Source organism: Typopeltis vanoorti, chromosome 12 (assembly GCF_054136105.1).
Source record: "Typopeltis vanoorti isolate ZY-2024b chromosome 12, IOZ_Tvanoo_1.0, whole genome shotgun sequence".
NCBI classification, from domain to species: Eukaryota; Metazoa; Arthropoda; class Arachnida; order Uropygi; family Thelyphonidae; genus Typopeltis; species Typopeltis vanoorti.
In genome coordinates this window covers 18,745,630-18,771,198 of record NC_143560.1, presented here as the reverse complement: position 1 = coordinate 18,771,198, position 25,569 = coordinate 18,745,630, and the positions used below count along the sequence as shown (strand labels likewise).

Below are 25,569 nucleotides of genomic sequence, written 5' to 3'. Positions count from 1 at the left end.
GGTAAAGAACACTTGTTTTGCTAAACTTTCCTCTCCCATTCAGTTTAAGTGACCATACCATCTGAGATTAACTCTGCTAACACATTCCTGGATGCTAACAATGTTAAGTTCTTTCCTAATATCCTCGTTTCTAATATAATGTTGCCACTGATGCCATCTGTTCACGCCCCTAATTTTTCTCAGGACTCTCATATCTGTGGTCTCTAGTCTTCATTCAAGTGCAATATTTCTAATCCAGCTCTCAGATCCATAAGCTAAAATTGGTTTGAACACTGTCTTGTATACAACTAATTTAGTGTTTTGATTAATTTCTCTCTTATTCCATATAAATTTATTCAGTTGACTTCTCACCATACCAACTTTGTTGATTCTGCTGTCTATTTACATATTTAATTTACCATTTTCACTAAAAATTGTGCCTAAGTAGATGAAACACTTTACTTTTTCTATCGGTTCTCCATTCACAATGCAGTTAATATTTTCAATGTTTCTGCCTAATTTTATTGTCTTTGTCTTGTTATTGCTGATTTCCATACCACATTTATTACAACAGTTATTCAATGTAGTCAGGTAATCTTGCAGACATGTACTGGATTTATTTAAAACTTTTTTTAATAATTGTAACTTATTTAAATTTATTCATAACATCATCTGCATAAAGTAAACAGTTAAGGTTAACATCTCCAATTTTGATATTATGTTTAATACCACTTTCCTTCATAATGTGATCCATATAGATAATGAATGATAGAGGGGATAATGTACATCCTTGTCTCACACCAGATTTAACATCAAACCATCTTCCTGTATTTCCTTCAATTGTAACTGCTGACTTCCAACTCAAATAAAGACTTAGTAATGCTTGATATAATGCCCCACTAACACCATATAACTGTAGCATTTTGAATACCTTTTTTCTTGGCACCTTGTCATATGTCTTTTGTAGGTCTACAACACTTAAACACGGATCTTTGTTATATTCCCATGATTTCTCAACTATTTCCAGTAAAGTGAAAATCTGATCCTGACAGCCTCTATCTGACCTAAATCCAGTTTGTTCTTCACTAAGCTTCCCTTTTACAATCCTTATCAACCGCTTCTCAAGTATACTTGCATAAATCTTACCTGGAACACTCAGTAGGGAAATACATCTGTAATTCTCACATTCAGTTTTATTTCCCTCTTTGTATATGGGTACTATGAGCTCTACTCCAATCATCTGGAATTCATCCCCCTGTCCAGGCCTTCTGAACTATGCAGTGCAGCCATTGCAAGACTTTTATACCTCCATACTTGAGCATTTCTGGGTCAAATATCATCTACTCCTCATTACTTTCCACATTTCAGGCTTCTGATGGCTTTTTCTACTTCAAGTACTAATATATGTTCCTGATTGTATGCTGCTGAGTGTTTTTTACCACTATTTTGCCACTGCTTGTTGCATTTAGCAATTTTCAATGTAATTACTCCATACATCAAGGATATCTTTTTCTCCAGTTTCATGTCACCTTTATCATCTCTAATTCCTTTTACAGCACTCTTTCTTCCATTTCTGAACTTTTACAACAACCTCCAGAATATTTTGCAACCTTCGTAATATTTATTTTCTATGTTCTTACAAAGTCTTCCCATTAGTTTTACACGGTGTTTAGCTTTCTTACATTGGTCTCTGTATTCTCTAAGAACACAAGCCAACTTATTTGCCAGGAACTTTCGATATGCTTTCTTCTTTTCTTTCACTGCCTCTTTAACATCCTGTGTCCACCATGGAGTTCTGATTTTTCTATCCTCGCAGATAACGTCATCATATACCTCTCTGGTTGAATCAATCAATCAATGTTTTTTTCAGGGCTTGCCAATGAATCTCCAAGGTTTGGTTGCTGTTTTCAAACTCTTTCGTGTTTTCTTGAATCATGTTTGTGTATTGTAGTCTACAATTTGCATCTGAGAGCTGCTTAACTTTTATTCGCTTTAAAACTTTCTTATATATATTCTTCTTTTCAATATGAAATCCAATTTTATTCTTCTCAAGACTAAATGGTAATCACTTCCAATTTCAAATCCTCTGTATTCATCACTATCAACAATAACAAGTCAATAAAACATTTCTTATCCCTTGGCTCTTCTCTTCATGTGAATTTGTGCACATTTTTATGTTGGAACATTGTGTTAGTAACTACCAGTCCATGTCCTGAGCAGAAATCCAACAGGTATTTGCCATTATTATTAGCTTTGCTCTTTCTCCAAATTTTCCCAAAATATTTTTGTATGAATGACAACCATTTCCTACTCTGCTATTTAGATCTCCCACAAGGACCAATTTTTCCTTTTTCATTGTGTTGCTTTCTCTATAGCCTCAAAAAATTCCGCTACTTCTACCTTAGTAGAACCTTCTGTGGGACTACAGGCACAAATAAATCTCATTGTCCAGTTCCGTTTTCTGATATTTGCCCACATCACTCTACTTGACATTGCCTGCCATTCAAGAAGATCAGCCTCGTATTTAGTGTTGAATGCCACAACTACTCCTTCTTTTCCCTGATTGTTGTTGCCTGAATATAACATTTTGTATTTATTGCTTAGAAAGATCTCACCTATTTTTGTCTTTTTTGTTTTCATGAATTCTGTCATGTTGTACCATCATTTTACTTGTGGTTTAAGCCAATAAGAATACAATTTGGTTGGCTAAATCCCAAATTGCCAGCCCATTCTCATTCTTTCAGTATCTAGGTAGATACCTAACAGGGTGCACCACAAGAAGGTAAAGATTGGACATTAGGTTAGAAGCTTTGGTCTGTTCTCCACATTCCTTTAAAGACTATGTAGAGGTATCCTCTCAGTGATACAGCTTTGACCCTTAAGCACCCCTCTTCGTAAATAATTTATTAAAAACAAGAGGTACATATATATTAAATATATGTGCCTTACACTGAATTTCTAGCAGTAATCCTTATAGTACGATGACTTGGAGATAAGTTTGCTGTGAAGCCATTTGGTTTGGTGAAATAAATAGAATAACATGCCTAACAGGATGTTGTTATGGAATTGGGAATGTTAGGCAAACTGGATGAGCAGGTAAAAGGAAAGCAATCTTATAGAGGATTTTAATTATGGGAATATGGACTGAAAGGAGAAAAAAAACAGTATAAAAGCAAAGCATGAATTTCTAAAGATGATGCAGTACGTGAAAGAAAAAACACAAGATCTTAGTGTTGGGATTTGGTGAGAAATCTCAAAAGGTGTAGCAATAAACAAGCTACCACATAATGCAAAGCTCTACTGCAGACAGATTGGAAACATGTCTTAGCACCATGTTTGTGCAGTGGCTTGTTTTCTGCTCCATACAGATCTTCCTTATTGTTTAATGCTCTCGTTAAACTACCCAGTCAAGGTCACTTTACTCTTTTGCACATTTCCATGAAAACATATGATGATATGTCATCCAATCACATAGCCTTATTAACATTAGCATACTGAACACCTCACACCTCTGGCTATTTCGCATCTAGTTCTTGCAATCATTTTGCTGCCACATCAATATCGTAATTGTCGTAATTATTTTTTACATTATCTGAGAGATGAGTTAGGAATAAAATATATAAGATTAGAATGATTTGACAGATTGTCTATGAGAGTCAGCATGAGTACGTAAAAGACAGAGTTCAAATTGGCAATTTACTTGCATTTTATGATAAATGTGCTGAATCAGAGGGTATTATTCATATATGGTAATATTATTAGACTGTGATATTATCACAAAAGCATTTGATAGATTGCTGCACCTTATACAAGCTGGGAAATCTAGTTTGTTATCCATCTCCATCTTTCCCAATTTCCTTATCACACAACAGAAAGCTGGCTTCAGAAAAATACTGAGTTGAGAATAGAAACAATGTCTCAGAAAAGAAAGATAACCAGTGGTGTGCAGCAAGGTTCTGTTCTCGTGCTCTTAATTTTAACCTATTTGTTAATGACATTTCATTGGATTGAGGGGGGGGGGATATTCAGTTATTTGCTGATGATATAAGATTGTGGGGAAATTTATAAGGTGTAACACTGATGTCAAGCCCCTTCAGGAACATTTAAATAGACCTTCAACTTGGATGAATGAGTAGAGTTGCAGTTTTTATGCCAACAAGCTTTTCACTTTAAAATGCAAAAGGACTATGCAATGTACTGGTGGAAATGTGCATACCAAAGCAGATATGATTCAGGATCTGGTGATGATGATCAACTGAAGCCTGAAGTTCAGAGGTAATACTGCAAGCATTGTGAAATTTGATGCTATGATAAAGAGAGTGTAGCTGTACAGTGGTACAGCTACACATGGATCAGAACACATGAATTATTGGTGCAAATTTGGTCACCTGGTTTCCACTGTGATTAGGAATTCTGTAAAGGGTCCGGCAATGTGACTAAGGAAATATCAGGAGCCTGAATTGTTGGTTGAAGGATTGAGGATATGTAAATTGCAGAGTTTAATGAAAAGGTGGTAAAGAGGTGACAGGACAGATGTTTAGGCTGATGAGGCTATTTTTACATCCTCAATACAGATTAAACATAAAGATGAGAAACTATTTCTAAAGGCTGTGTAAATAACTGATGACAAAGGAAATAAAGACAGGATTTTCACATGGAGTCTTGATAAAATGTATTGTGAATGCTAGAATTATCAATGCAGTTAAGGTGAGGTTAAGGATCAATATGATAGCCATGCTACTGGTTGGGCAAGACCAGCAATGAATCTGTTGACATGTAAGTTTGTCATTAATAATCAATAATATAATAATTACTTAATAATATTAATAATAATAATCCTGCCATCCCGATCTGAGACTAACTCAGCCTTGGTTGAAAATATTTATAAATATTCTTTTCACGGGACATGTTCAGAGGCAATCGTGAAACTTTAAATTAAATCATCCCTTATTAGTCACTCAAAATAAACAAGCACGTTTAAACAAATTGGCATATTTGATCAACTTTTATTCATAAAATGTAGTTTTCAATAATACAATTTTTTTTTAAAATGTACAATTTTTTTAAAAAAATGTACATTTTACATTTATACACAAACACATGCATATACTTACTCAGAAAATGCAGTATAGTCTATATTAGCCAAACATAAAAGACCTGGTGCTCCTCCTAATCAATAAAGATTACAAGAATATAATGTAAAAATATTAATGACATCTACTGGATCATAATTTTAAAACAAAAAGCATGTTTCAAAAAGCCAAATAAAAACTATACTATACTAGTAATACTTTAAAAATTAATAATAAATTATCATACAGGAACTAGAGGGATTGGGGACAATTGGAAGATGATTACCGATTGATTCGTCACATTTTACTGTTCTGATTAAATTAGCTTCTTCCCAACATGATGGGTTAGTATATACAACTAAAGCCAGTTTCTCTAATTCTCAAGCTTACTTCATCAGAATCACAACATAATTATATGCTTAATTTTTTTTTTTTTTAAAAAAACTTCTATTTTTTATATATATATATATATATATATATATATATATATATATATATATAAAATAAGTTTAATGACTATTACCGAGAGAAAAGATGGCAAGATATATTTAACAAGATACTACTAGTTTAATAGTTTCGTTACAAGAACATCATCAGGTATCATACTCAAAGAAATATATAAAAATTTACAGAGACTTAAAATTGTATTAACAGAACAAGTGAAAAACAGTAGCATGTTTGAAAAAATGCAAGTATGAGTTCCATACAAACGAATACTACGCGCTGTCGCAAGTGCGCCAGTACTGAACAGAAGCAACGTGTGCGTCCGAGAGATTGTAACTCAGGCTGTTGTTGATATGAGAGGAATCTAGAGAAATTTCTCTTGATTCAACAATCTTTCTTTCAAGTTCATCGTAGCACACATGGATATTAGCAGTTTGAGTCCAGTTTACAATGTGCTGGCGGCCTTCGTCTGAGTTAGCAGAAAAGAGAACGTGGCTAGAGAGAGCGCTAGCTCTAGTCCTGTTATAGGAGATATCTCTACGGTGTTCATCCAAACGTAGAAGGATGGATTTGGCAGTCTGTCCATAATAAGGCTTTCCGCAATCACACAAAATCTTGTAGACTCCTGGAAACTGAGTAGGAAGATGTTTCTGTTTATGTTTGCAAAGTAATGAACGAAGTTTTGGAAGCGTAGTGTAGCACGTTTTGAAGTTAAATTTCTTGAGAATCTTTGCCAGTTTTGGTGAAAGAGAGCTGATGTACATCAGCTGTAACAGGACTAGAGCTAGCGCTCTCTCTAGCCACGTTCTCTTTTCTGCTAACTCAGACGAAGGCCGCCAGCACATTGTAAACTGGACTCAAACTGCTAATATCCATGTGTGTTACGATGAACTCGAAAGAAAGATTGTTGAATCAAGAGAAATTTCTCTAGATTCCTCTCATATCAACAACAGCCTAAGTTACAATCTCTCGGACGCACACGTTGCTTCTGTTCAGTACTGGCGCACTCGCGACAGCACGTAGTATTCGTTTGTATGGAACTCATACTTGCATTTTTTCAAACATGCTACTGTTTTTCACTTGTTCTGTTAATACAATTTTAAGTCTCTGTAATTTTTTATATATTTCTTTGAGTATGATACCTGATGATGTTCTTGTAACGAAACTAGTAAAATCTTGTTAAATACAGGGTGTTCGGGATAAATTTGACAGTTTCGTAAGGAAAAAGAAAATCTTCTTTGTATCTATTAAATTTAATGAATTGACAAAAAAACATTACAGGCAGAGTTAATTACAATACTATCAACAAGATTTACTCAAAATAACCACCATTAGCATCGATCACAGCTTCAATTCTGCTTCGGAACCTCGAACAAGCTGATGCTACGGTCTCCCTGGGAAGGGCCGCAAAAACTGTTTTAATTTTATCCATTAACTGGGCTTTTGTATTACTGGAAGTGCGATTGGTGTCTTTTTCAACTGCGCCCCATACAAAATAATCCATGGGGTTAAGGTCTGGGGAGTTTGGAGGCCAAACATTTGGACTGGTGAAGTCGTAGAAATTTTCAGACAACCATTTTTGACTTTTCCCAGAGGTGTGGCAAGGGGCCGAATCCTGCTGCCATACATACGGCCTACCATTGGCTACCCTTGTTATCCAGGGCTTGACTACAGTTAGCAACTCCACGAACAAAGCCCGAATTCCAATGCCAGGGTTCTTCAACACCTGTTCCTGCAGATTTGCGAGGAATTCTGCTGTACGAACGCAATCAGATCGTCTGCTAGGGATCTTTCTTCTTGCTACATCCTCGTAGTCACCATTGCAAGTCTCTAGTTCATGCCTGATTGTTTTTACTGTATTCAGGGAGCATTGGGCAGCAGTCGTAATATCCTTATTTTGATGGCGGGCACGAATCATCATGATACAAGTTATTCTCTTCCATGATTCAGGTGGGTTCCAGCTATCCATCCTTTCTGACATCTTGTATATGAATGAAGAAGGGTCCAAACTTTTAAATGAAGAGAAGTGTGTGTTAATACATGTAACTTATGGAAAAATATAATTAATTATAAATATGTCAAATTTATCCCGAACACCCTGTATATCTTGCCATCTTTTCTCTCGGTAATAGTCATTAAACTTATTTTATAATATTCCTACCGAGTAAAAATGAATTCTCCTAATATATATATATACTGTATATATATATATATATATATATAAAACAGAACTTCTTTAAAAGACTATTATAAACATCACTACTAAAAACAGTTATTACCATTTATTAGGTACAAGATAATTAGGGTAGATCTAATACACTGACTGACTCACTCACAGGATCAATTATTATTATTATCATCATCATTAACATGTAGGGATACTTTCCTTCCTCCTGTATCCAAATTGAAACTTTGCTTTCTCACAATTAAAGCAAAAGACAAGTTCAGGAATTGACAAAATCAGACTCATGGGCCTCCTGTACTTCTGAAACTTGTGAGCATGATATTCACTGGCATTATTCCCAAACAACTAAAAACCATGATAGTTACCCTATCTACAAACTTGGAGAAAGAAAAAAAAAAAAATGGCATTCACAACTACAGACCAATATCTAACTTGTCAGCCATCTCTCATGAAAAAGTAATACACACAAGACTACAAAACTACTCACAGAAATATAACATTATCTCACGAAAGCAGTAGTTTCCAGAAAACAAACAGCACACCCATTTTATTAGAGGACATAAAATAAAGCTCTTCATAAAAACAAATTTGCTATCCTCATATTCCTTGAACTTACCAAAGATTTGATACACTTGACCATGAAAAACTGCTAATCAAACTTCAATTAGTTGGAATAAGAGGGACATTGCATACCTGGTTTAGGTATTATCTCACAGACAGAATGCAAGTAACAAAAACAGGTACATATCACAGCTGGGAAATACAAATACAGTACAGAGTCCCTCAAGAAGCAATATTATCCATCAATATGCAGACAACACAGCACTATTAACAGTACACAGAGACAAATACTGCACGCTCCAAAGCACAACATGACCTAAAATAACTGGCTACTTCTACTACAATTCAATTATAGTAAACAACACTAAAATGCAAATGTTAATAATAAAGAACTCAAGAATTATGCATCCTGCACCACTAACAATACATAGTCACACATAGCATTGCATTAACCATGGAAGCTGCCATTGTTCCAAAATCACATCCATAACACGCACTAAAGACCTCGATTTATACATTGACAACCACCTTAAATGGACTAACATATAGAATACCTTCATAAACTACACACTATTACTGGAAAAACTCTTTGAAGCAAAAGATATGATGCCAACCAACATAAAAAATATATATATTGGAATTTGTGAAACAATACTAAGGTACGGAATAACTGTCTATGCAAACTTAGCAAATAATCACTTATCAAATTTAGAAAAACTTCAGCAAAGAATCATTTCTTCTGTGAAGTTTTTCACCTAATGGGAAAACACAAAATCCTGAGTATAAAGAATCTAAGACACAATGTACTGTTACTAAGACACTACTTCAACAATGCTTACCGTAATAACAGAGAAATGTATCGCATAACCAGACCAAACACAACCCTCTACACAACCAGGCATTATAACAATTTGTATGGAGCTGCCATGAGGGAGCATCTTATACTCACATTACTCAACAACTTGCCACATGAGGTAAAACATCTGAACAGTTATAGAACATTAAAACCAAACTATGGAAATTCAGCTTCGAAGTAAGTGGATTACTGCACCTCATCATCCATTTACTACGAATATTAGCATGGAACTCATTTTCATAAATATATCATTTCTGTTCCATAAATCATATTACTCTATTATGCATGTAATCAAATCTAAACAAAAACAAAAAAAAAAAAAAAAATGAAGTATTTATTGCATAAAACATAATTAAATTAATACTAATATTAAAATTATTAAATGTAGTGTAATAATATTATTAGGTAAAAATATGTAATAATCTTATTATATAATATATCAAAATTACTATGCATAATTGGCTGTCTGATAGGTATCAGAGATTTGTGTATGGTGGAGCAGTTTCAAGGAGGCAGAGGGTTACAAGTGGGATCCCACAGGGCTCAGTACTAGGACCTATATTGTTTAACCTTTATATCAATGACATTGCCAGTGGATTGCAAGGGGATATTCAGTTGTTTGCAGATGATGCGAAGCTGGGAAGGATTATTAGTAATAGTGTAGATGTGGTAGCCCTGCAAGAGGATTTAAATAAGCTAGATAGATGGGCAAATGAATGGGGTCTCAGTTTAATGCAGCAAAATGTAAGGTCTTGAGGTTGGGGACACATGAATGGGATGCTGCATACTCAATGTAGTTGTTAAACTGGAGGAAGTAGGGGAGACAAGAGATCTGGGGTTGATGATTGATAGAAACCTGAAATTTAGGGGACATATTGCAAAGGTGGTAAAGGTAACAGAGGATTGCTGCAATTATGAGAAGGACACTGACCTGCAGAGATAAGAGGGTTATCATTTTGTTGTATAAGACCCTGATCAGACCACACTTGGACTATTGTTCTCAGATTTGGTCCCCAGGATTTGAAGGGGATTAATTAACTGTGAAGGATGACAAAGATGGTTTCAGGACTGTACAAGGATAGTTATGAGGATCGGCTGAGGGAATGTGGACTGCAGAGTTTGGTGGATAGAAGAAGGAGAGGTGATATGATTGAGACTTTTAAACTGTTGAGAGGTGGTTACAGGGTTGACACAAGGGAGTTCTTTCGCTTGGTTGAACAGCAGGAAGGAGTGATGACAAGAGGCCATCCCTGGAAGTTACGAAAGGAAACTGTGAGCAAGAGGTAAGGAGTGGTTTCTTTGCGTGGAGGGTGGCTGAACTGTGGAATGCATTGCTTGATGGAGTGGTGGGAGCGAGAACGGTCAATGAGTTTAGAGAGTGGTATGATAGACTTTGTGTTTCTTAGGAGGGGGTACCTCCCCTCGATGAGTCTTGACAGACTTATGTTCTTAGGAAGGACCTCCCACGATGAGTCTTTGGACTCCATAGAGGCCTGAATAATAATAATAATAATAATAATTCAATAATATTACTATGTAATATATGAAATATAATGTATAAAAATATTAATATCACTAAAAGCAAAAAAGAATGTAAATAAGAAATTTACTTTGTACTGTGTGTTTGTATGAAGTAGAAAATATATTTTAATTCTGCATATGTAAATACTGTGCATAATCATACTTTCACAAATTTTGAAGAAAAAATGTGAACTGCAACATGTATTATTAATTAACTTATGTAACTGATGTATGGTAAATTATTACTGTAATTATTATTAATACTAGCAATACATGGATGATTATTTCATACCAATTGCACATACGCAAATTTAAAGGATATTATTTAAACTCTATTGAACCACAAGTAGCAAAATGTAGTTTTGTTGTCTAAATTTTACAGGATATATGCATGTAATTACATGTCATTTATTTGAGAAATAATAAAGTGTGTCTTATTATTTAAAAAAAAAAAAACAGACTTCAATGGAGTCAAGAGACTAGTCTTCGGAGGTCCCACTTTCACATGCACTGCTCATCATACTTCAACTTAAAGGCATTCACTTCCCCTGCACTCACCACACTTTCAGGCAATGCATTCCAATCACTTACCCCTCTCTATTGCAAACATATACTCCTCACCCCCCCTTGCTCAAACCTACCTTATACAGCTTCCAAGGATGGCCTCTGATTCTTTCCCTGTCTCCAGATATTCTTATAAAAAATCTCACTCATTTTAATCAGGTAATTACCCCTGACCAACTTATACATCTCTATTATGTCTCCCTCTTCCTTCTATCCACTAGGCTCTGTAATTTACATTCTCTCAATCCGTCCTCATATTCCACATGCCAGAGAGCAGAGAGCAACTTGGTCAATTGTCTCTGGACCCTTTCCAATATCTCATCCTTTTGAAAACCTGGTGACCAAATCTGTGCATCCATATCTGGTAATCCATATCTGGCCTGATCAAAGTCTTGTACAATGGAAAATCAAACATCCTCACTTCTACACATCATTCCCATAATCTGCTGTGTCATCCTCACAACACAGCAGATTATGGGAATCATGTCCTCATGCCCTCACCACAATCTCCAAATCCTTCATCTCTTCCACCTGCTCCAAAATATCCAAACCAATTCTATTAAACTGACATCCCCATACACTCGCCCATTCAGGCAGTCTATTATTATTATTTTCGGGCTACTCCAGGGAGTCCTTAGACTCATCAAGGAAGGCCCTAAACATCATGTCCACACAACTATACAACATCCTCACGGTATCTATCATACCTTGCCTTGAACTCGCTCACTGTCATAGCACCCACAACAGACTCTGGCAGCTTATTCCACTCATTTACCACTCTAAAAGTAAACAACCCAGCTCTAACACCACTGCTAACCACACTCTTGCCCAGCTTCCATGGATGTCCCCTAGTTCTCCCACCACCAGTCCTGATCTCAAAAATATCCTCTGAATTAATCTTATAGAATCCTTTTAGCAATTTGAATGTCACAATCATATCTCCCCTTTTCCGCCTATCAACCAGTTTCTGCAACCCACAAATCTTCACCCTGCTCTCATATGGTTCATTCCATAGACCTGCTATCATCTTAGTCACTCGCCTCTGGATCCTCTCCACCTCCTCCCCATCAAGAAGGAACCGAGGTGACCAAATCTGGGCACAGTAGTCAAGATGAGGTCTTATTAAGGCTCAGTACAGAGGTACAATAACTTGCTTGTCTCTGCTCATTAAGGTATTTTTCAACAACCAAGTGAGTTGATGAGCTGATTTAGCTACTTTCGCAATGTGCCCCCTAAACTTCATCTGCCTATCCACCAACACTCCCAAGTCCCTGGCCTCATCAATCTCTTGGAGTACAGTTCCACCCATGTGGTATACTGCTGCTAATCATTTCACCCCAAAATGCATAGCCATACATTTTGTCACATTAAATTGACATCCATTCTCCTTAGCTCAGAACACCAATCTATCTAAGTCATCCTGCAAGACTTTCACATCATCTTCATTCACTATCGCCCTCCCCAACTTTGCATCATCAGCGAACAAATGAACTGTTCCACTTAGATCTTTCCCTATATCGTTAATGAACAGATTAAACAGCAGTGGTCCAAGAACAGAACCCTGCGGCACACCACTAATCATAGGCCGTCTTTTGGACTCCACTCCTGAATAAATCACTCTTTGATATCTCTCCATCAACCACCCACCTATCCATCTCACCAACCCTATATCCATTCCCATATGTTGTAGTTTATGGATTAGAATTCCATGTGGTATCCTGTCAAATGCCTTTGCCAGGTCCAGCAGTATCACTGTAAACCCATTTCCCTTATCCAGTTCAGCAGTCACCTTGTTATAAAACTTGAGCAAGTTACTCAGGCATGATCTACCCTTCACAAAGCCATGCTGTCCCCTGTACAATATCACATTTTCATCAATCCATTCCTGTATTTTTCTCTTGACTACTTTCTCCAAGACCTTGACAACGATTCCTGATATGCTGATCGGTCGGTAATTTGCAACCATAGTCTTGGATCCTCCTTTATGCAGTGAAACTATTTTCCCCTCTTTCCACACCTTCGGGACTAAACCAGACCCGAGACTCAGATTAAACAACATGGTCAAGGGCACTGATAATTCCTTAGCCGCTTCACGCAAGACCCGTGCCGGTATACCATCCAATTCCTAATGCTGACCCTTGATGCCAGCCAACTGTCACTTGAAAACTTTTTGTCTGTCCCAGGCAGGTTCGAACTCGTCTTCACATTTCTGTACATCTCCTGCACCAACCTGACATATTTCTCTGGTACCTTCTTCTCCCTCAGACACCTCCAGACTTCTTGCTTTGACACTCTATCATACACTTTCTCCAAGGGTCAATAAACACCAGATGTAGCTCCCACTGTTTCTCTCAAAACTTTTCCATCATCTGCCATAACCCAAAGATAGCATCTGTCATTGATCGACCAGGCATGAAGCCAAATTGCTCCTTTGCAATCTCCACCTCCTTCCTTAATATACCATCAAGAACCCTTTCTAGGATTTTTGTTGTGTGGGACATCAACTTTATTCCTCTGTAATTCTTAGTCTTGTGCATCCTATTTACTCTTTTACACGGGGACAAGAGTACTTTCCCTCCGCTCCTCATATTTTCCTGTTGGCAAACTTTCATGAACAGGTCCCACAGCAGGTCAATTTCCTCTTTCCCCAGCCTTCCATGCCTCCGATTTTCCATTCTTCATCCTCTTCATGGCCTCCTTCACTTCCGCTCTACTGATGTTCCGCACCATCCCCTCATAAGGCTGCCCATATTCTCTGTGAGTCCTCGCATTTCCTTATTTCCTATGCAAATCCTTATTCTATGATATTGCAGTAAGCTGCTTCCTGAGTTTGTCACCTGCCTTACAGTTTCACAGATAACTCTTTCCCACAAAAGTTCTGATATGGCTGACCACCACTCTAGTGATTGTCATGGTCACTTTCACCAACTGGAGGAAGACGCGACACTTCATTTACAACATCTTCTGATGAGATAATCAAGTCCAAGACCCTTGATCCACATATGGTCTCTATTACATACTTTGTAAGGTAGTTATCCCTTAAAAACTCAATAAATTCATTATCTTTGGTTCCTGATGCTGTCTCCTCTTTCTAGTCAACACAATGTGCCCATTAAAGTAATGAGATCGATTTTTCACAGGACAGCAATTTGAATAAAAGTAACAAACGATCTCATCAACGGTTGCCACACGAAAACTGCTAGGGTGTGTTACAATCACAGTTGCAACTTTTGAGTGGAGTGATAAAGCAGTTTTCGTGTGGCAACCATTGAAGTAAGAGTGTGTGAGTGAAGCATGTCAGAAATTGTATCATAGAGCAAAGAACTGTGATAAAATTTACTATAAATTAGGAAAAAACTGCTACAGAAGTGTTCCAAGACCTTAAAAAAAGTTTATGGCAATGACTGTCTAAACCGTGCATAGGTATTCTGCTGGTTTTCAATGTTTACAGAGGGGATAAGGTGTCCCTGAAAGATGAACCACACCGTAGACAGCTAGTTTTACTGCATGGAAAGTAACCTAAAAGTTATTCACCCATGACAGGTGAATAACTATTAGGTTACTTGCTGTACAGCTTGGTGATGGTAGGGAAACAGCCAGATTAATCTTAGAAAGAGATTTACACAAGAGGAAGATTTGTTTGAGGTTTGTGGCACACAGGCAGTGCACTGCCTGTGAAGCAGTTTCTGGCTTTGAAGTCTATCTGTGTGATCGAACATCCCCTCCCATTCTCCAGATTTGGCTCCCATCCCACAAACTTTTACCTCTTCCCAAAGATTTAGTGTGCCTTGAAAGGGAAGCATTTCAGCGACATTGAGGACATCCAATGTGGTGTAACCCAGAGACTGAAGGAAATTCTGAACAGGAATTTAATTCCTGTTCAGAATTTCCACTGTGCCTTCAAACAGATGTAAACATTATGCGGAGTTGGAGGAAGATTATTTTGAATCTATGTAATTGATAATTCCAAATATAGTTCTTTCTTTTGATATAATAATTGTCTCATTACTTAACAGGCACACTGCGTATATTACCATAACTGAAATCATACCATAAATACCGTAACTGAATTACCATAAATGATGTGGTACTGCTTCTCATGGAATAAATTACATCTTCCATATGGTACAATGCCATTTTAGATAAATGTGCATCCCTGCACTGCATAGTTTAATAGCATCAATCTGCACATCTTCAGAATAACTCGCCATCTCACAAAGCAATGCCTGTAAAAATGTGATTTGAAGATTAACATTTGAACATACAGTAACGTTCCACAGAATGAACTGGGATAAGGAATTAAGATACTGTCAAGATGGCCCCCTCTACATTCATGGATCTTAAAGATGCTTTAAAAGAGAAAAATGGAACATAAAACCACCAACTGTGCTAGAGACTAGCAGAAAGTCTTCCATGAAACAATAAGCAATTATGAATATTATTTTAACATCAGACCTCAAGTGAGTAAAAAGACTCACTGCCAAGTGATTCCTACTCTCTCTCACACAACTGCTTTAAATTCATTCACCAATTCCACACTTACCTCACTTTCAGGCAAGCATTCTACTCACCAATCCACTCTCCATGGAAAGAACTTATTCGTCACATTGCTCTTTAGATGGTTTCCAATCCACTCTCCCTCCATTCTATGAAAAGTCTTCTACATTAATCTGGTTACAACTCTTACCAACTTATATATCTCAATCATATCTCTTCTCCTCCTGTTCATGAGACAAATGGCATTCTTTAATATGTCTTCATGCCCCACACTGCAAAGATTCAAAACCATCTCTGGAATATTTCTAATGTATTTTGATTTTCCATGAAAACTAGGTGACAAATATTTTATTATTACATGACACCTCCAGGGAGTCCAAAGACTCATTGAGGGAGGGCACCTACTCTACAACTCTCTGTCTCCGCCACTCAATCCACCAACTACAACAAACTGCAAACTACCATCATCATCATCTACACCAGCATTTCCCAGATTTTTCCTACGACGGAACACTTCACAAATCTTGAAATTTTCACGGAACACCTTGGTTATTTTGTAATGTATTAATAATTATGACATAATTATAAAGACTATTAGTACACTTATGTATATGGTGTGACATGTTGACAAATATAAAATTACATTTAAATGGGTTATCAATCACTGGACTAATGAAATCTTGTAGCATATTGTAGTTTCCTCAAGCCAACATCATCGAATTAATTTGTGCTGATTTTCATTGACATATCCCATTCTGATCACCAAAAATTTATAATATTATTATAAGTACTTACGAGTGAATGCAGTCTTTTTCTCCTGTGTGCTGGTAGTTTTCCCCTCCTTTTGCACATCCTGGAGATCGCTTTGTAGGCTGGAGGTGGATGAATCACTATCTGTTGCATCACAAACACCTTCAATAAGAGATTTCTTAACACAAAAATTAAACTAAGTCCCTTGTCTCTTATTCATATTAAAATTTAAATCTGTAGGCCTATTATTTTTAAAAAATCATGGCACTACGGTTTCGAAACAAGCACTTTCACCCTACAATATGAACTTGCAAAGAAAGTACAGTGATACGCCGAAGTTACGTGGTAGGTGGGACCAACAAAATGCGTGTAAGTCGAATTCACGTAACTTGGGGTATAATTTTGCATGTAATTTATATAGATAAACATACAAAATATTAGTTAATTGGGACTAAAGGTTTACAAAAACACCTATATTTTTTAAGAAATATAAACATAATTGTAGTTTTTTTGTATATAAAAAAAAGAAAATTATTTCGATGTCAATGGTTTCATAAAATCTAATAGATTCGTCTGACGGCATAATGTCTTTTTCTTGTCATGCAAAATTTCTTCATAGCAAGCCAATGATTTTTTTATTCCTTGCCTTGTGGCTACAATTCGTTCCTCGTTAGAATCTATGTCCTCCAAAATCTGTAAACCTTTCTTAATTAAGCTGAGACCTTCTGTTAATTTTGCAATTGTCATGTGCTTTTCTGGTAGAACTGGATCTGAGGTTTCGGTCTCATCAGTAGCGCTTTGCACACGCATTTCTATGAGCTTGTCGATTGTAAGCTCCTTGTTATGAGAGTCTAACAGCTCACTGACATCTTCACTGTCGACTTCTAAATCTAATTACCTGGCAAGGTTGACAACTTCTATTGCCTCAGCAACTTGATCAGTTTCTGGCAACATTTCCGTTTCGCATTTAAAAAATGATGGACAAAGTTTTTTCCAGACACCATTCAAGGTTTTTTGGGAAATTTCACCCCAAGAATCTCTGATAATCCTTACAGCATCTAAAACATTAAACTGTTTCCAAAACTCTTTAACAGACAGGTGCTCATTTTCCCTCATAGCTTCATTCAGACTTGCAAACGAATGCCGTGTGTAGTACACTTTGAATGTTTTGAAAACTCCTTAGTCCATCAGTTGAAGTAAGCTGGTTGTATTTGGAGGCAAGAAAACAACTTTTACACATGGATCAAAATCAATTAAAGTTGCAGGAGGGCGATCAGGTGCATTATCAATAATGAGCATAACTTTAAACGAAATTTTTTAAACTGGCAATAACGTTCAACTTCAGGTATGAAGTGGTGACCAAACCAATCTTCAAAAATAGAAGCTGTCATTCAAGCTTTAGAATTTGACTTCCAAATCACTGGTAAGCCAGCTTTAGATTTTTTTTCAGTGCTCTTGGATTTTCGGAGTGATAAATTAAGAGAGGTTTTAACTTGCAATCACGCTGCATTTCCACCAAGCATTACTGTGAACCGGTCTTTGGAAGCCTTGAAACCAGGAAACGTTCTTTTTTCACGTGCGATGAAAGTTCTCTTAGACATCTTTTTCCAGAACAAGCCAGTCTCATCTACATTAAATATGGTTCGACTGCTATAGCTACCTTCCTCGATGATAGCCTTGTCTCAGGAAAAGCAGACGAAGCCTCTTTATCAGTGCTTGCTGCCTCTTCACTCTCCGTGATGCTGTGCCAGTTACAGTGATTTTTAAATCGGTTGAACCAATTTATATTTATATTTATTTATAAATCTTTTATATTTACAGGCTTCTGTCTAGTATCATTGAAAAGTTCTGTTACATATTTTATCCAAATCTGTGCTTTATTCTCTTCTTCTAGAACTATTTTTCCATTTTCGTCTCTTAGAGACACTGTTTGCTTTTTTCTGAGTTTTCCAGAAATTTCGTTGATTTTCTTATACAGATTGAAATTATCATGTTTCTTCTGAAGCGGTTCAATTTTAGTACATAAATTTTTCATCCAATTTTCCTTGGCTTCTTTTATTTTTTTCTTGATGATGTTATGTGTTTCTGTATATCAGGCAAGGTCTTTGTTTTTGTACATTCTTCTTGTATCAATAAGAGAAAGAATCTCATCTGTCATCCATTACTGTTGTTTCATATCATTCATATAACCTACTTCTTCAATACTTGTTGTTACGATGGCATTCTTTAAGCTATTCCAAAGAGCTTCCACTCTTTTATTTTCTTCTATGTTAATCTGTTGTAATCGCAGGTTAAGCTGTGTCTTGGCACTTTTATTTATGTTTGGGTCTTTCAGTTTTTCTATATCAATTTTCTTTTTCTTCTTTTGTGATATTTTAGCTGATTTTAATCTAAGACATACTTCTGCAACTATGGGATTATGGTCTGATGAGATATCTGCTCCAGGATAAGTCTTTGCACTCTTTATACTACTGTGGAATCTTTTATTTATCAGTATGTAATCAATTTGATTTCTGACAATGTTATGTCGGTTATCTTGAGGTGATTTCTAAGTGTACAGTCGTCTGGGTGGAAGTTTAAACCAGGTATTTGCTATTGTTAGATCTTCTTCCTGACAGAACTGGACTAGGCGATCTCCATTTCTGAATTAGGCGATCTCCATTTCATGGCTTAGGCACCAGAAACTGTCATTTCTGGTGCCTAAGCCATGTTCTCCAACAATTTCTCCATCACCCCCTCTTCTCACTTTTGCATTGAAGTTACCCATTGTTAAATTGTGAATGAAAGTATTTTGTAAATTATAATACTTCATTCATATTTAACAAAATCCTCCATGTCATAAGCAAGACTTGTAAATATTATTTGTTGTTAGTCTCTTGCTTAAAATTTGTTATTCGTGTATTTTCCTTGAATTTCGTCAGTTATTATTTAATTATATAATTTTAGAATATGTCATAATAATGAAAAGGCTCTGTATTAAATGTCATTTATTTTATTACTTTATTCCTTTAATAATATTATAAGAAATTGTTTGTATATATGTAACTTTTATGTGCCTTATGTGAACTATGATATATGTTTTTTATTATTGTAAATGAAAGTGAAAGTAAATTTAAGGAATTCTGCTAATGAGATTTGATTGGTCACTGTCAAGGAAACGGAGTTATTTTTAGGTAGCGTATGATTGGAGCGTGGAGTACTGTATACAAAGGGAGAAATGAGTTGTTATGAGCTGAACTGGTCAGAACCGGATTTTGGGCAGGAAAAGGAGAACGTAGTTGATTGGAAAACAAAAGTAAAGAGAGAAGCCCTAGAGACAGCATAGAGATCAGTAGTGAGTGGCAGAAGGGGAGTTGATATATGCCGAAAATCGACTAGGAAAGGACAAGGAATTAATAGGCATTTTGAATTACTTCTATGGGAGTTCTGATACTACAATAATTTCCTAATGGTTAGTGGAAGAATAGTGCAGAACTGAAGTCAATACATAGAAGAAAATAAGGAATTAGTAAATAACTTAAACCAAGTGCATCAAGACTTGTGTATTTCTGTGTCTATAATTCAGTTATTATAGTGGAAGATTTCTTTTGAATTGTGTTGCCGTAAAGTAAAAGTCAACAAGAAATTCAAATGTGCCAAAAGTCAACAAGAAATTCAAATGTGCCTATGTGAATTTGATACTTAAAAGTGGTAACCCGGTAAGAGTTGTCCTTTCTATAACTTGTGAAGCAATATCTGTTAATTCCATCAGATATATTTTGACCTTAGCTGTGGTGTTATGTCAATCAATGGTTGGGTGTTAGAAGTACTGAAGTACTATCCCCTCGAAACAATAAGCGTTATGTTGTTCTATTAAGTGTTAGCTGACTGAGAAAGAATATAGTGTAGTCTGTTATAAAATTAGTTATTGTAACATTTGGAAGCTTAAACTTTTAAGAACTATTCTCAACTTGATTGACTGAGCATAAAGAAATGAAAAATGAATGTTTAATAGATAATGGATTGTAATTATTCTGAATACTTTAAACTGAGCTAATATATTTATGATATGATTCATCCAATTAGATAGAGAGAACTATGTGAAAGAAATACTAAAGCTTTAGAATTAAGAAATGTCAACATTATTCATAATCCACAAACCTAATCTAAGTTACTAATATCTGAATATGAATTCTTGTAAATTTTTAATTGGATAACTTTTTGCAGATAGTTATACTTGTATGTTTATGCTGTACCATTCCACATTAAATGTTTTCTTTTGTTAATTCTTGGTGTTTGCCTGATTTTCTTTCATTGCAGCGCTCATAAAATTAATCGGACCTTTGCAGAAGCCTTAAATGCTATTAATAACCTCAGCCTGAAAATAAAGTGAAAATATAAGTATAGCTAATGATTGATTCCTCTATATTATTTATACTGATCTGAATATAGGGTGGTGCAGTATAATATATATTTCTTTATATTCAGATGAGCATCAATCAACAACTAACTAAGAAAAACAGAATTTAAAGTGGTAAAGATAAGATTAACAAACCAACAAAAATGGAACAGTCAGTTAGGTAGGATGTTCCAACACCATCACTATGTTTATATCATGTTTCTTTGTTCGGTTTTTAATCTATTTTAGGTGTTCATAAAACTCTTCAACATCTTCTTCACTTTTGTCAGCTGTGGGTGCATAAGCTTGGATGATATTTATGTTAACGAGGTTTCCCTTAAGTTGTAACAGCATTATCCTTTCAGAAAATGGAATCCAATTTATTACTGATTTATTGATTTCTTCATCTACTATTACAGCTACACCATGTCGATGTTTGTTCTCATCATTCCCAGAGTAATATATTGTCGTATTATCTTGTTGACACTTTCCAGATCCTGGCCATCTTGTCTTGCAAATTCCCAAAATCCGGGTGCTCAGCCTCTTCATTTCTCTTGTGGCATTTCTTAATTTGCCAGCTTCATACAGAGTTCTGACATTCCAAGTTGCGATTTTAAAAGTGGACACCATTTTGAGCCCAGAGATTCTTCGCACCCCTGTCCCATTTAAGGGATGCTGGGAACTTGGGGCCAAATGTAAGGGTTTGCTCACCATGGTGGTTATTCTGGAGATAAGGTAGAGCAGTAGTTTCTCCGTTTGCTTTCTGCTCCGCAGTATTACAGACATACACAATATAATCATATTGCCATCTGCAAATCTCTGATCACAAGCTTTTCCATCATTTGGCTTCAACCTTGTGTCAGTACTGTGGGGCAGTGACCCCAGCATGTGCTTATTTAATGGCGGCACTACTCGCCATATCACTGAGTTGTCACTGGACTTTGTGAGGTTTTAAGCGAGACAGAGTTGCCATTTCTGCTCCCCCATGCCCTGATAGCTCAGTCACTGTTGGTCCATGGCTGCTTATTCGCCAGATTGCTCTGCTTATATCGCAGCTAGCCTCCATATCTGAAGGCTATTCCCTGATCCGCCACCTGGGGGACGCACCCGGTAGTAGTCAGCTCTGCCCTGAGTTTCAGGCAATAATGATCAAGAAAAGGAATAAATAGCAAAATAGCATTCAACGCCAAACATGAAGATAAACTTAACTGGAAGGCAGTTTCAAACAGAGTTATTATTATTATTATTAAACAAGACCTCATGGAGTCAAAGACTCATCTAGGAGGTCCTTTTATCTCACACACATCTCATCATACCGAGTCTTAAACACATTCAAACTCCTTGCAGACACCACACTCTCAGGCAAGGCATTCCAATCACTCACAACTCTGCACGAAAAAGCCTGCCTCTCACTCCCCTACTCACACCCTCTTTATACAGTTTCCAGGGATGACCTCTGGTTCTCCCCTGATCTCCCACTATTCTCTGTAGAACTTCTCCACCATTGATCCTATAACAACCCCTTACCAACTTGTAGGTCTCTATCATATCTCCCCTCTTCCTTCTCTCCACTAGACTCTGCAAATTACATCTTTTCAATCTTTCCTCATACTCGACATTCCAGAGGTCAGAAACTACCTTAGTCAGTCGCCTTTGGACCCTTTCCAACATCTCTTCATCCTTCTGAAAACCAGGTGACCAAATCTGGGCACAATAGTCCATGTGTGGCCTAATCAAAGCCTTATACAATGGAACAAGAATCTCCCTACTTCTACACGTCAGTGTCCTCCGCATCATTCCCAGAAGTCTTTGTGTTGCCTTCACAATTTTGGCAATGTGTCCCCTAAATTTTAGATCCTTATCCACTATCACCCCCAGATCTCTTATTTCCTCTACTTCCAACAATATATTCTCACCAAGCATAAATTCTGCAACCCATCTTTGTTTTCCAAATTTTAAAACCTTACATTTTGCAACATTGAACTCACATCCCCATTTGCTTGCCCAATTACTCAATTTATTCAAGTCTTCTTGCAAGGCCACAACATCTTCACTACTCTTTATGGTTCGTCCCAACTTTGCATCATCTGCAAACAACTGAATATCTCCATCCAAATCTTCGCCAATATCATTAATATACAAGTTAAATAGTAATGGCCCTAAAACAGATCCCTGAGGCACTCCACTAGTGACTTTCCTTTTCCTGGATATTGCACCCCCATACACAACTTGTTGATAGCTATCAGATAGCCAGTCTCCAATCCAATGCACTAATCTAATATCCAACCCCATCTGCTCTAGTTTGACTGTCAACTTATCATGAGGTACTCTATCAAAAGCTTTTATGAAATCCAAGTATATTACTGTGTATCCTTCTCCTCTGTCCAAGGAAGCAGTCACTTTATTGTAATAAGTAAGTAGATTACTAAAACACGACCTCCCTTTAGCAAACCCATGCTGTCCATCAAAGATTATACCATTGTTGTCAACCCAACTCTGGATCCTAGTTCTCACAACCTTCTCGAACAACTTAACCACAACACCTGACACACAGATAGGCCTATAGTTTGATGCTTGAGTTCGATCACCTCCTTTATGAAGTGGCACAATCTTGCCCTCCTTCCACTCTTTAGGGACTTGACCAAGTGCAAGACTCGTATTAAAAAAATATGTCAAGGTAGGTGTCAACTCTCTGGCACATTCCTTCAGAATACGCGGTGATATATTATCAAGTCCCACAGCCTTATTTACATCTAGTTTACTCAACTCCCCAAACACCTCTTGCTCACGTACAGTCAGTCTCTCCTCCCCATCATCAACTGCTCTTAATCTCTCCATGAAGTCACATTCACAAGATTGAAAGATCTTTATGAACTGCTCATTAAGTATCTCCACCACACATTCTGCAACAGCTGTCTTTATACCATTTCCTCCAATCAATGTCATCCTTCTATAATCATTCTTTCTTTTGCTGGCTACATATCGAAAGAACTCCCTAGGATTCTTTTTAGCTTCATTAGCTAACTGCTGTTCATACCTCTCTTTAGCTACTCTCACCAACCAAGTCACCCTCCTTGCCTGGTCTTTGTAGACCTCATGAAATTGGTTACTTCCACTTCTCTTATGCTGCCTCCACAATGCCCTTTTTCTCTGTATTGCATGCTTAATCTCTTTATTCATCCATCTCACACCTACCTTATTTAACCTTCTCACCCATGGTATACATTTAGACATTGCATCTACTAAATATTTTTTGAAAATCCCCCAAGCTGCATTGATCTCTTTTCCAGCTAACTCCTCATTCCATGCTACACCTGCAAGCTGTCTCCTGAGCTCTTCATAATCACCCCCCTTGTAGTTCCACATATACCCTTTTTTCACAGGGGTCCTTGCACCGCTGGCAACCACCCAGGTAATCACCTCATGGTCACTTTCACCAATTGGTGGATGATTTGATACCTCATTGATAATTACATCCTCCGATGAGATGACCAAATCCAGACCCTTAATCCTCGTGCCCTCTGTTACATACTGTCTGAGGTAGTTATCCCTGAAAAACTCAAGAAACTCATTTTCTTTACTTCCAGTTGCTATCTCTTCATTCCAAGTCTATATTGCCATAATTAAAATCACCCATAATGATCACCCTTTTCTTATTTGCTTGGCTTATTTGACTATACATTTCACTATCACCACCATCCACATTACCAGGTCTATAACAACATCCCACTAAGTATTTGATTCTATTCACCTCTATCTCACACCATACTGCCTCAAAACCACTGGCCCCATTTCCCTCTTGCATCTCTACCTTGTATGGACATAACTCTTTCTCTATCATCAATAGCACTCCCCCTCCCTTTTTACCCCTTCTATCCTCACAAAACACATCATACCTTTCCATCTCTATTCCTGTCAGGATGTCATCCTCATCTAACCATGTCTCACTTATTCCAACAATCTCTGGGTGCACAGACGCAATTAGTGCAACCATTTCATCCGCCTTGTTTCTTATACTTCTAGCATTGGTATACAAACACAACAACTCATTTCTGGATCTACAGCTAGTTCCGCTGATACCACTCACTCGATGTGATCTCTCCATGCTGGACTGGGGCCATTTCCCTTTCTGCTTCTTCATTTTAGAACCCTTTGCAATTCCATCTGTTTCCTTTTGATCCCTGATCATCCCATTACTTTCCTGCCTACACATGCTCTCACCTCCTCTTGGAGCATCCACCTTTCTCACGCTGTGTATCCCTGTCCACCCTAAGCCTCCCCGTTTCCCTGCTCCTCTTGCACACCCATTCTCTCATTTTCTATACTCTTACCACTCACTGCCCCATTCATTTCCACTTCTTCAATCTCTCCTGTCTTACTCTCCTGCTCTTCCACATCACTCCCCTCTCGATCTGATTCATTCTCTCTATTCACTTCTCCACTTTCCAGCAGCAGTCTCTCCAAGCGACTCACACCATAACCACTCAAATGCAGTCCATTGCTCCCATACAGCTCACTTCGTCCCTCAAACTCATTCCACACATTAACAAACTGTACTCCCATCTTCTCACACATTTCAGCCAGAATATCATTCATAATCCTTGCTCTCTGCCTCATTTCACCACAATCATACCTAGGCAACACGCTGACTACCCTTCCTGTCACACTATTCTCCTTTATCTTTCCAAGCAGTCTCCTGACATTCATTTTGACATGCTCTTTGTTCTCTCTCAAATCATTTGTACCAATTAATACAATTAAC

At 37.0% G+C, this 25,569-nt stretch overlaps 1 protein-coding gene across 5 annotated transcripts in view; it reads right to left on the bottom strand.

The window, feature by feature from the left end:
* Window positions 1–25,569, bottom strand: part of Atg7 (Autophagy-related 7) — a 350,749-nt gene that overhangs the window by 299,414 nt on the left and 25,766 nt on the right. For all 5 annotated transcript variants that reach the window (XM_090402077.1, XM_090402076.1, XM_090402073.1 and 2 more), the window contains one exon: window positions 5,094–5,148. In XM_090402077.1, the coding sequence (XP_090258203.1) occupies window positions 5,094–5,148 (55 nt within the window). The remainder of the gene's footprint in view (window positions 1–5,093; window positions 5,149–25,569) is intronic.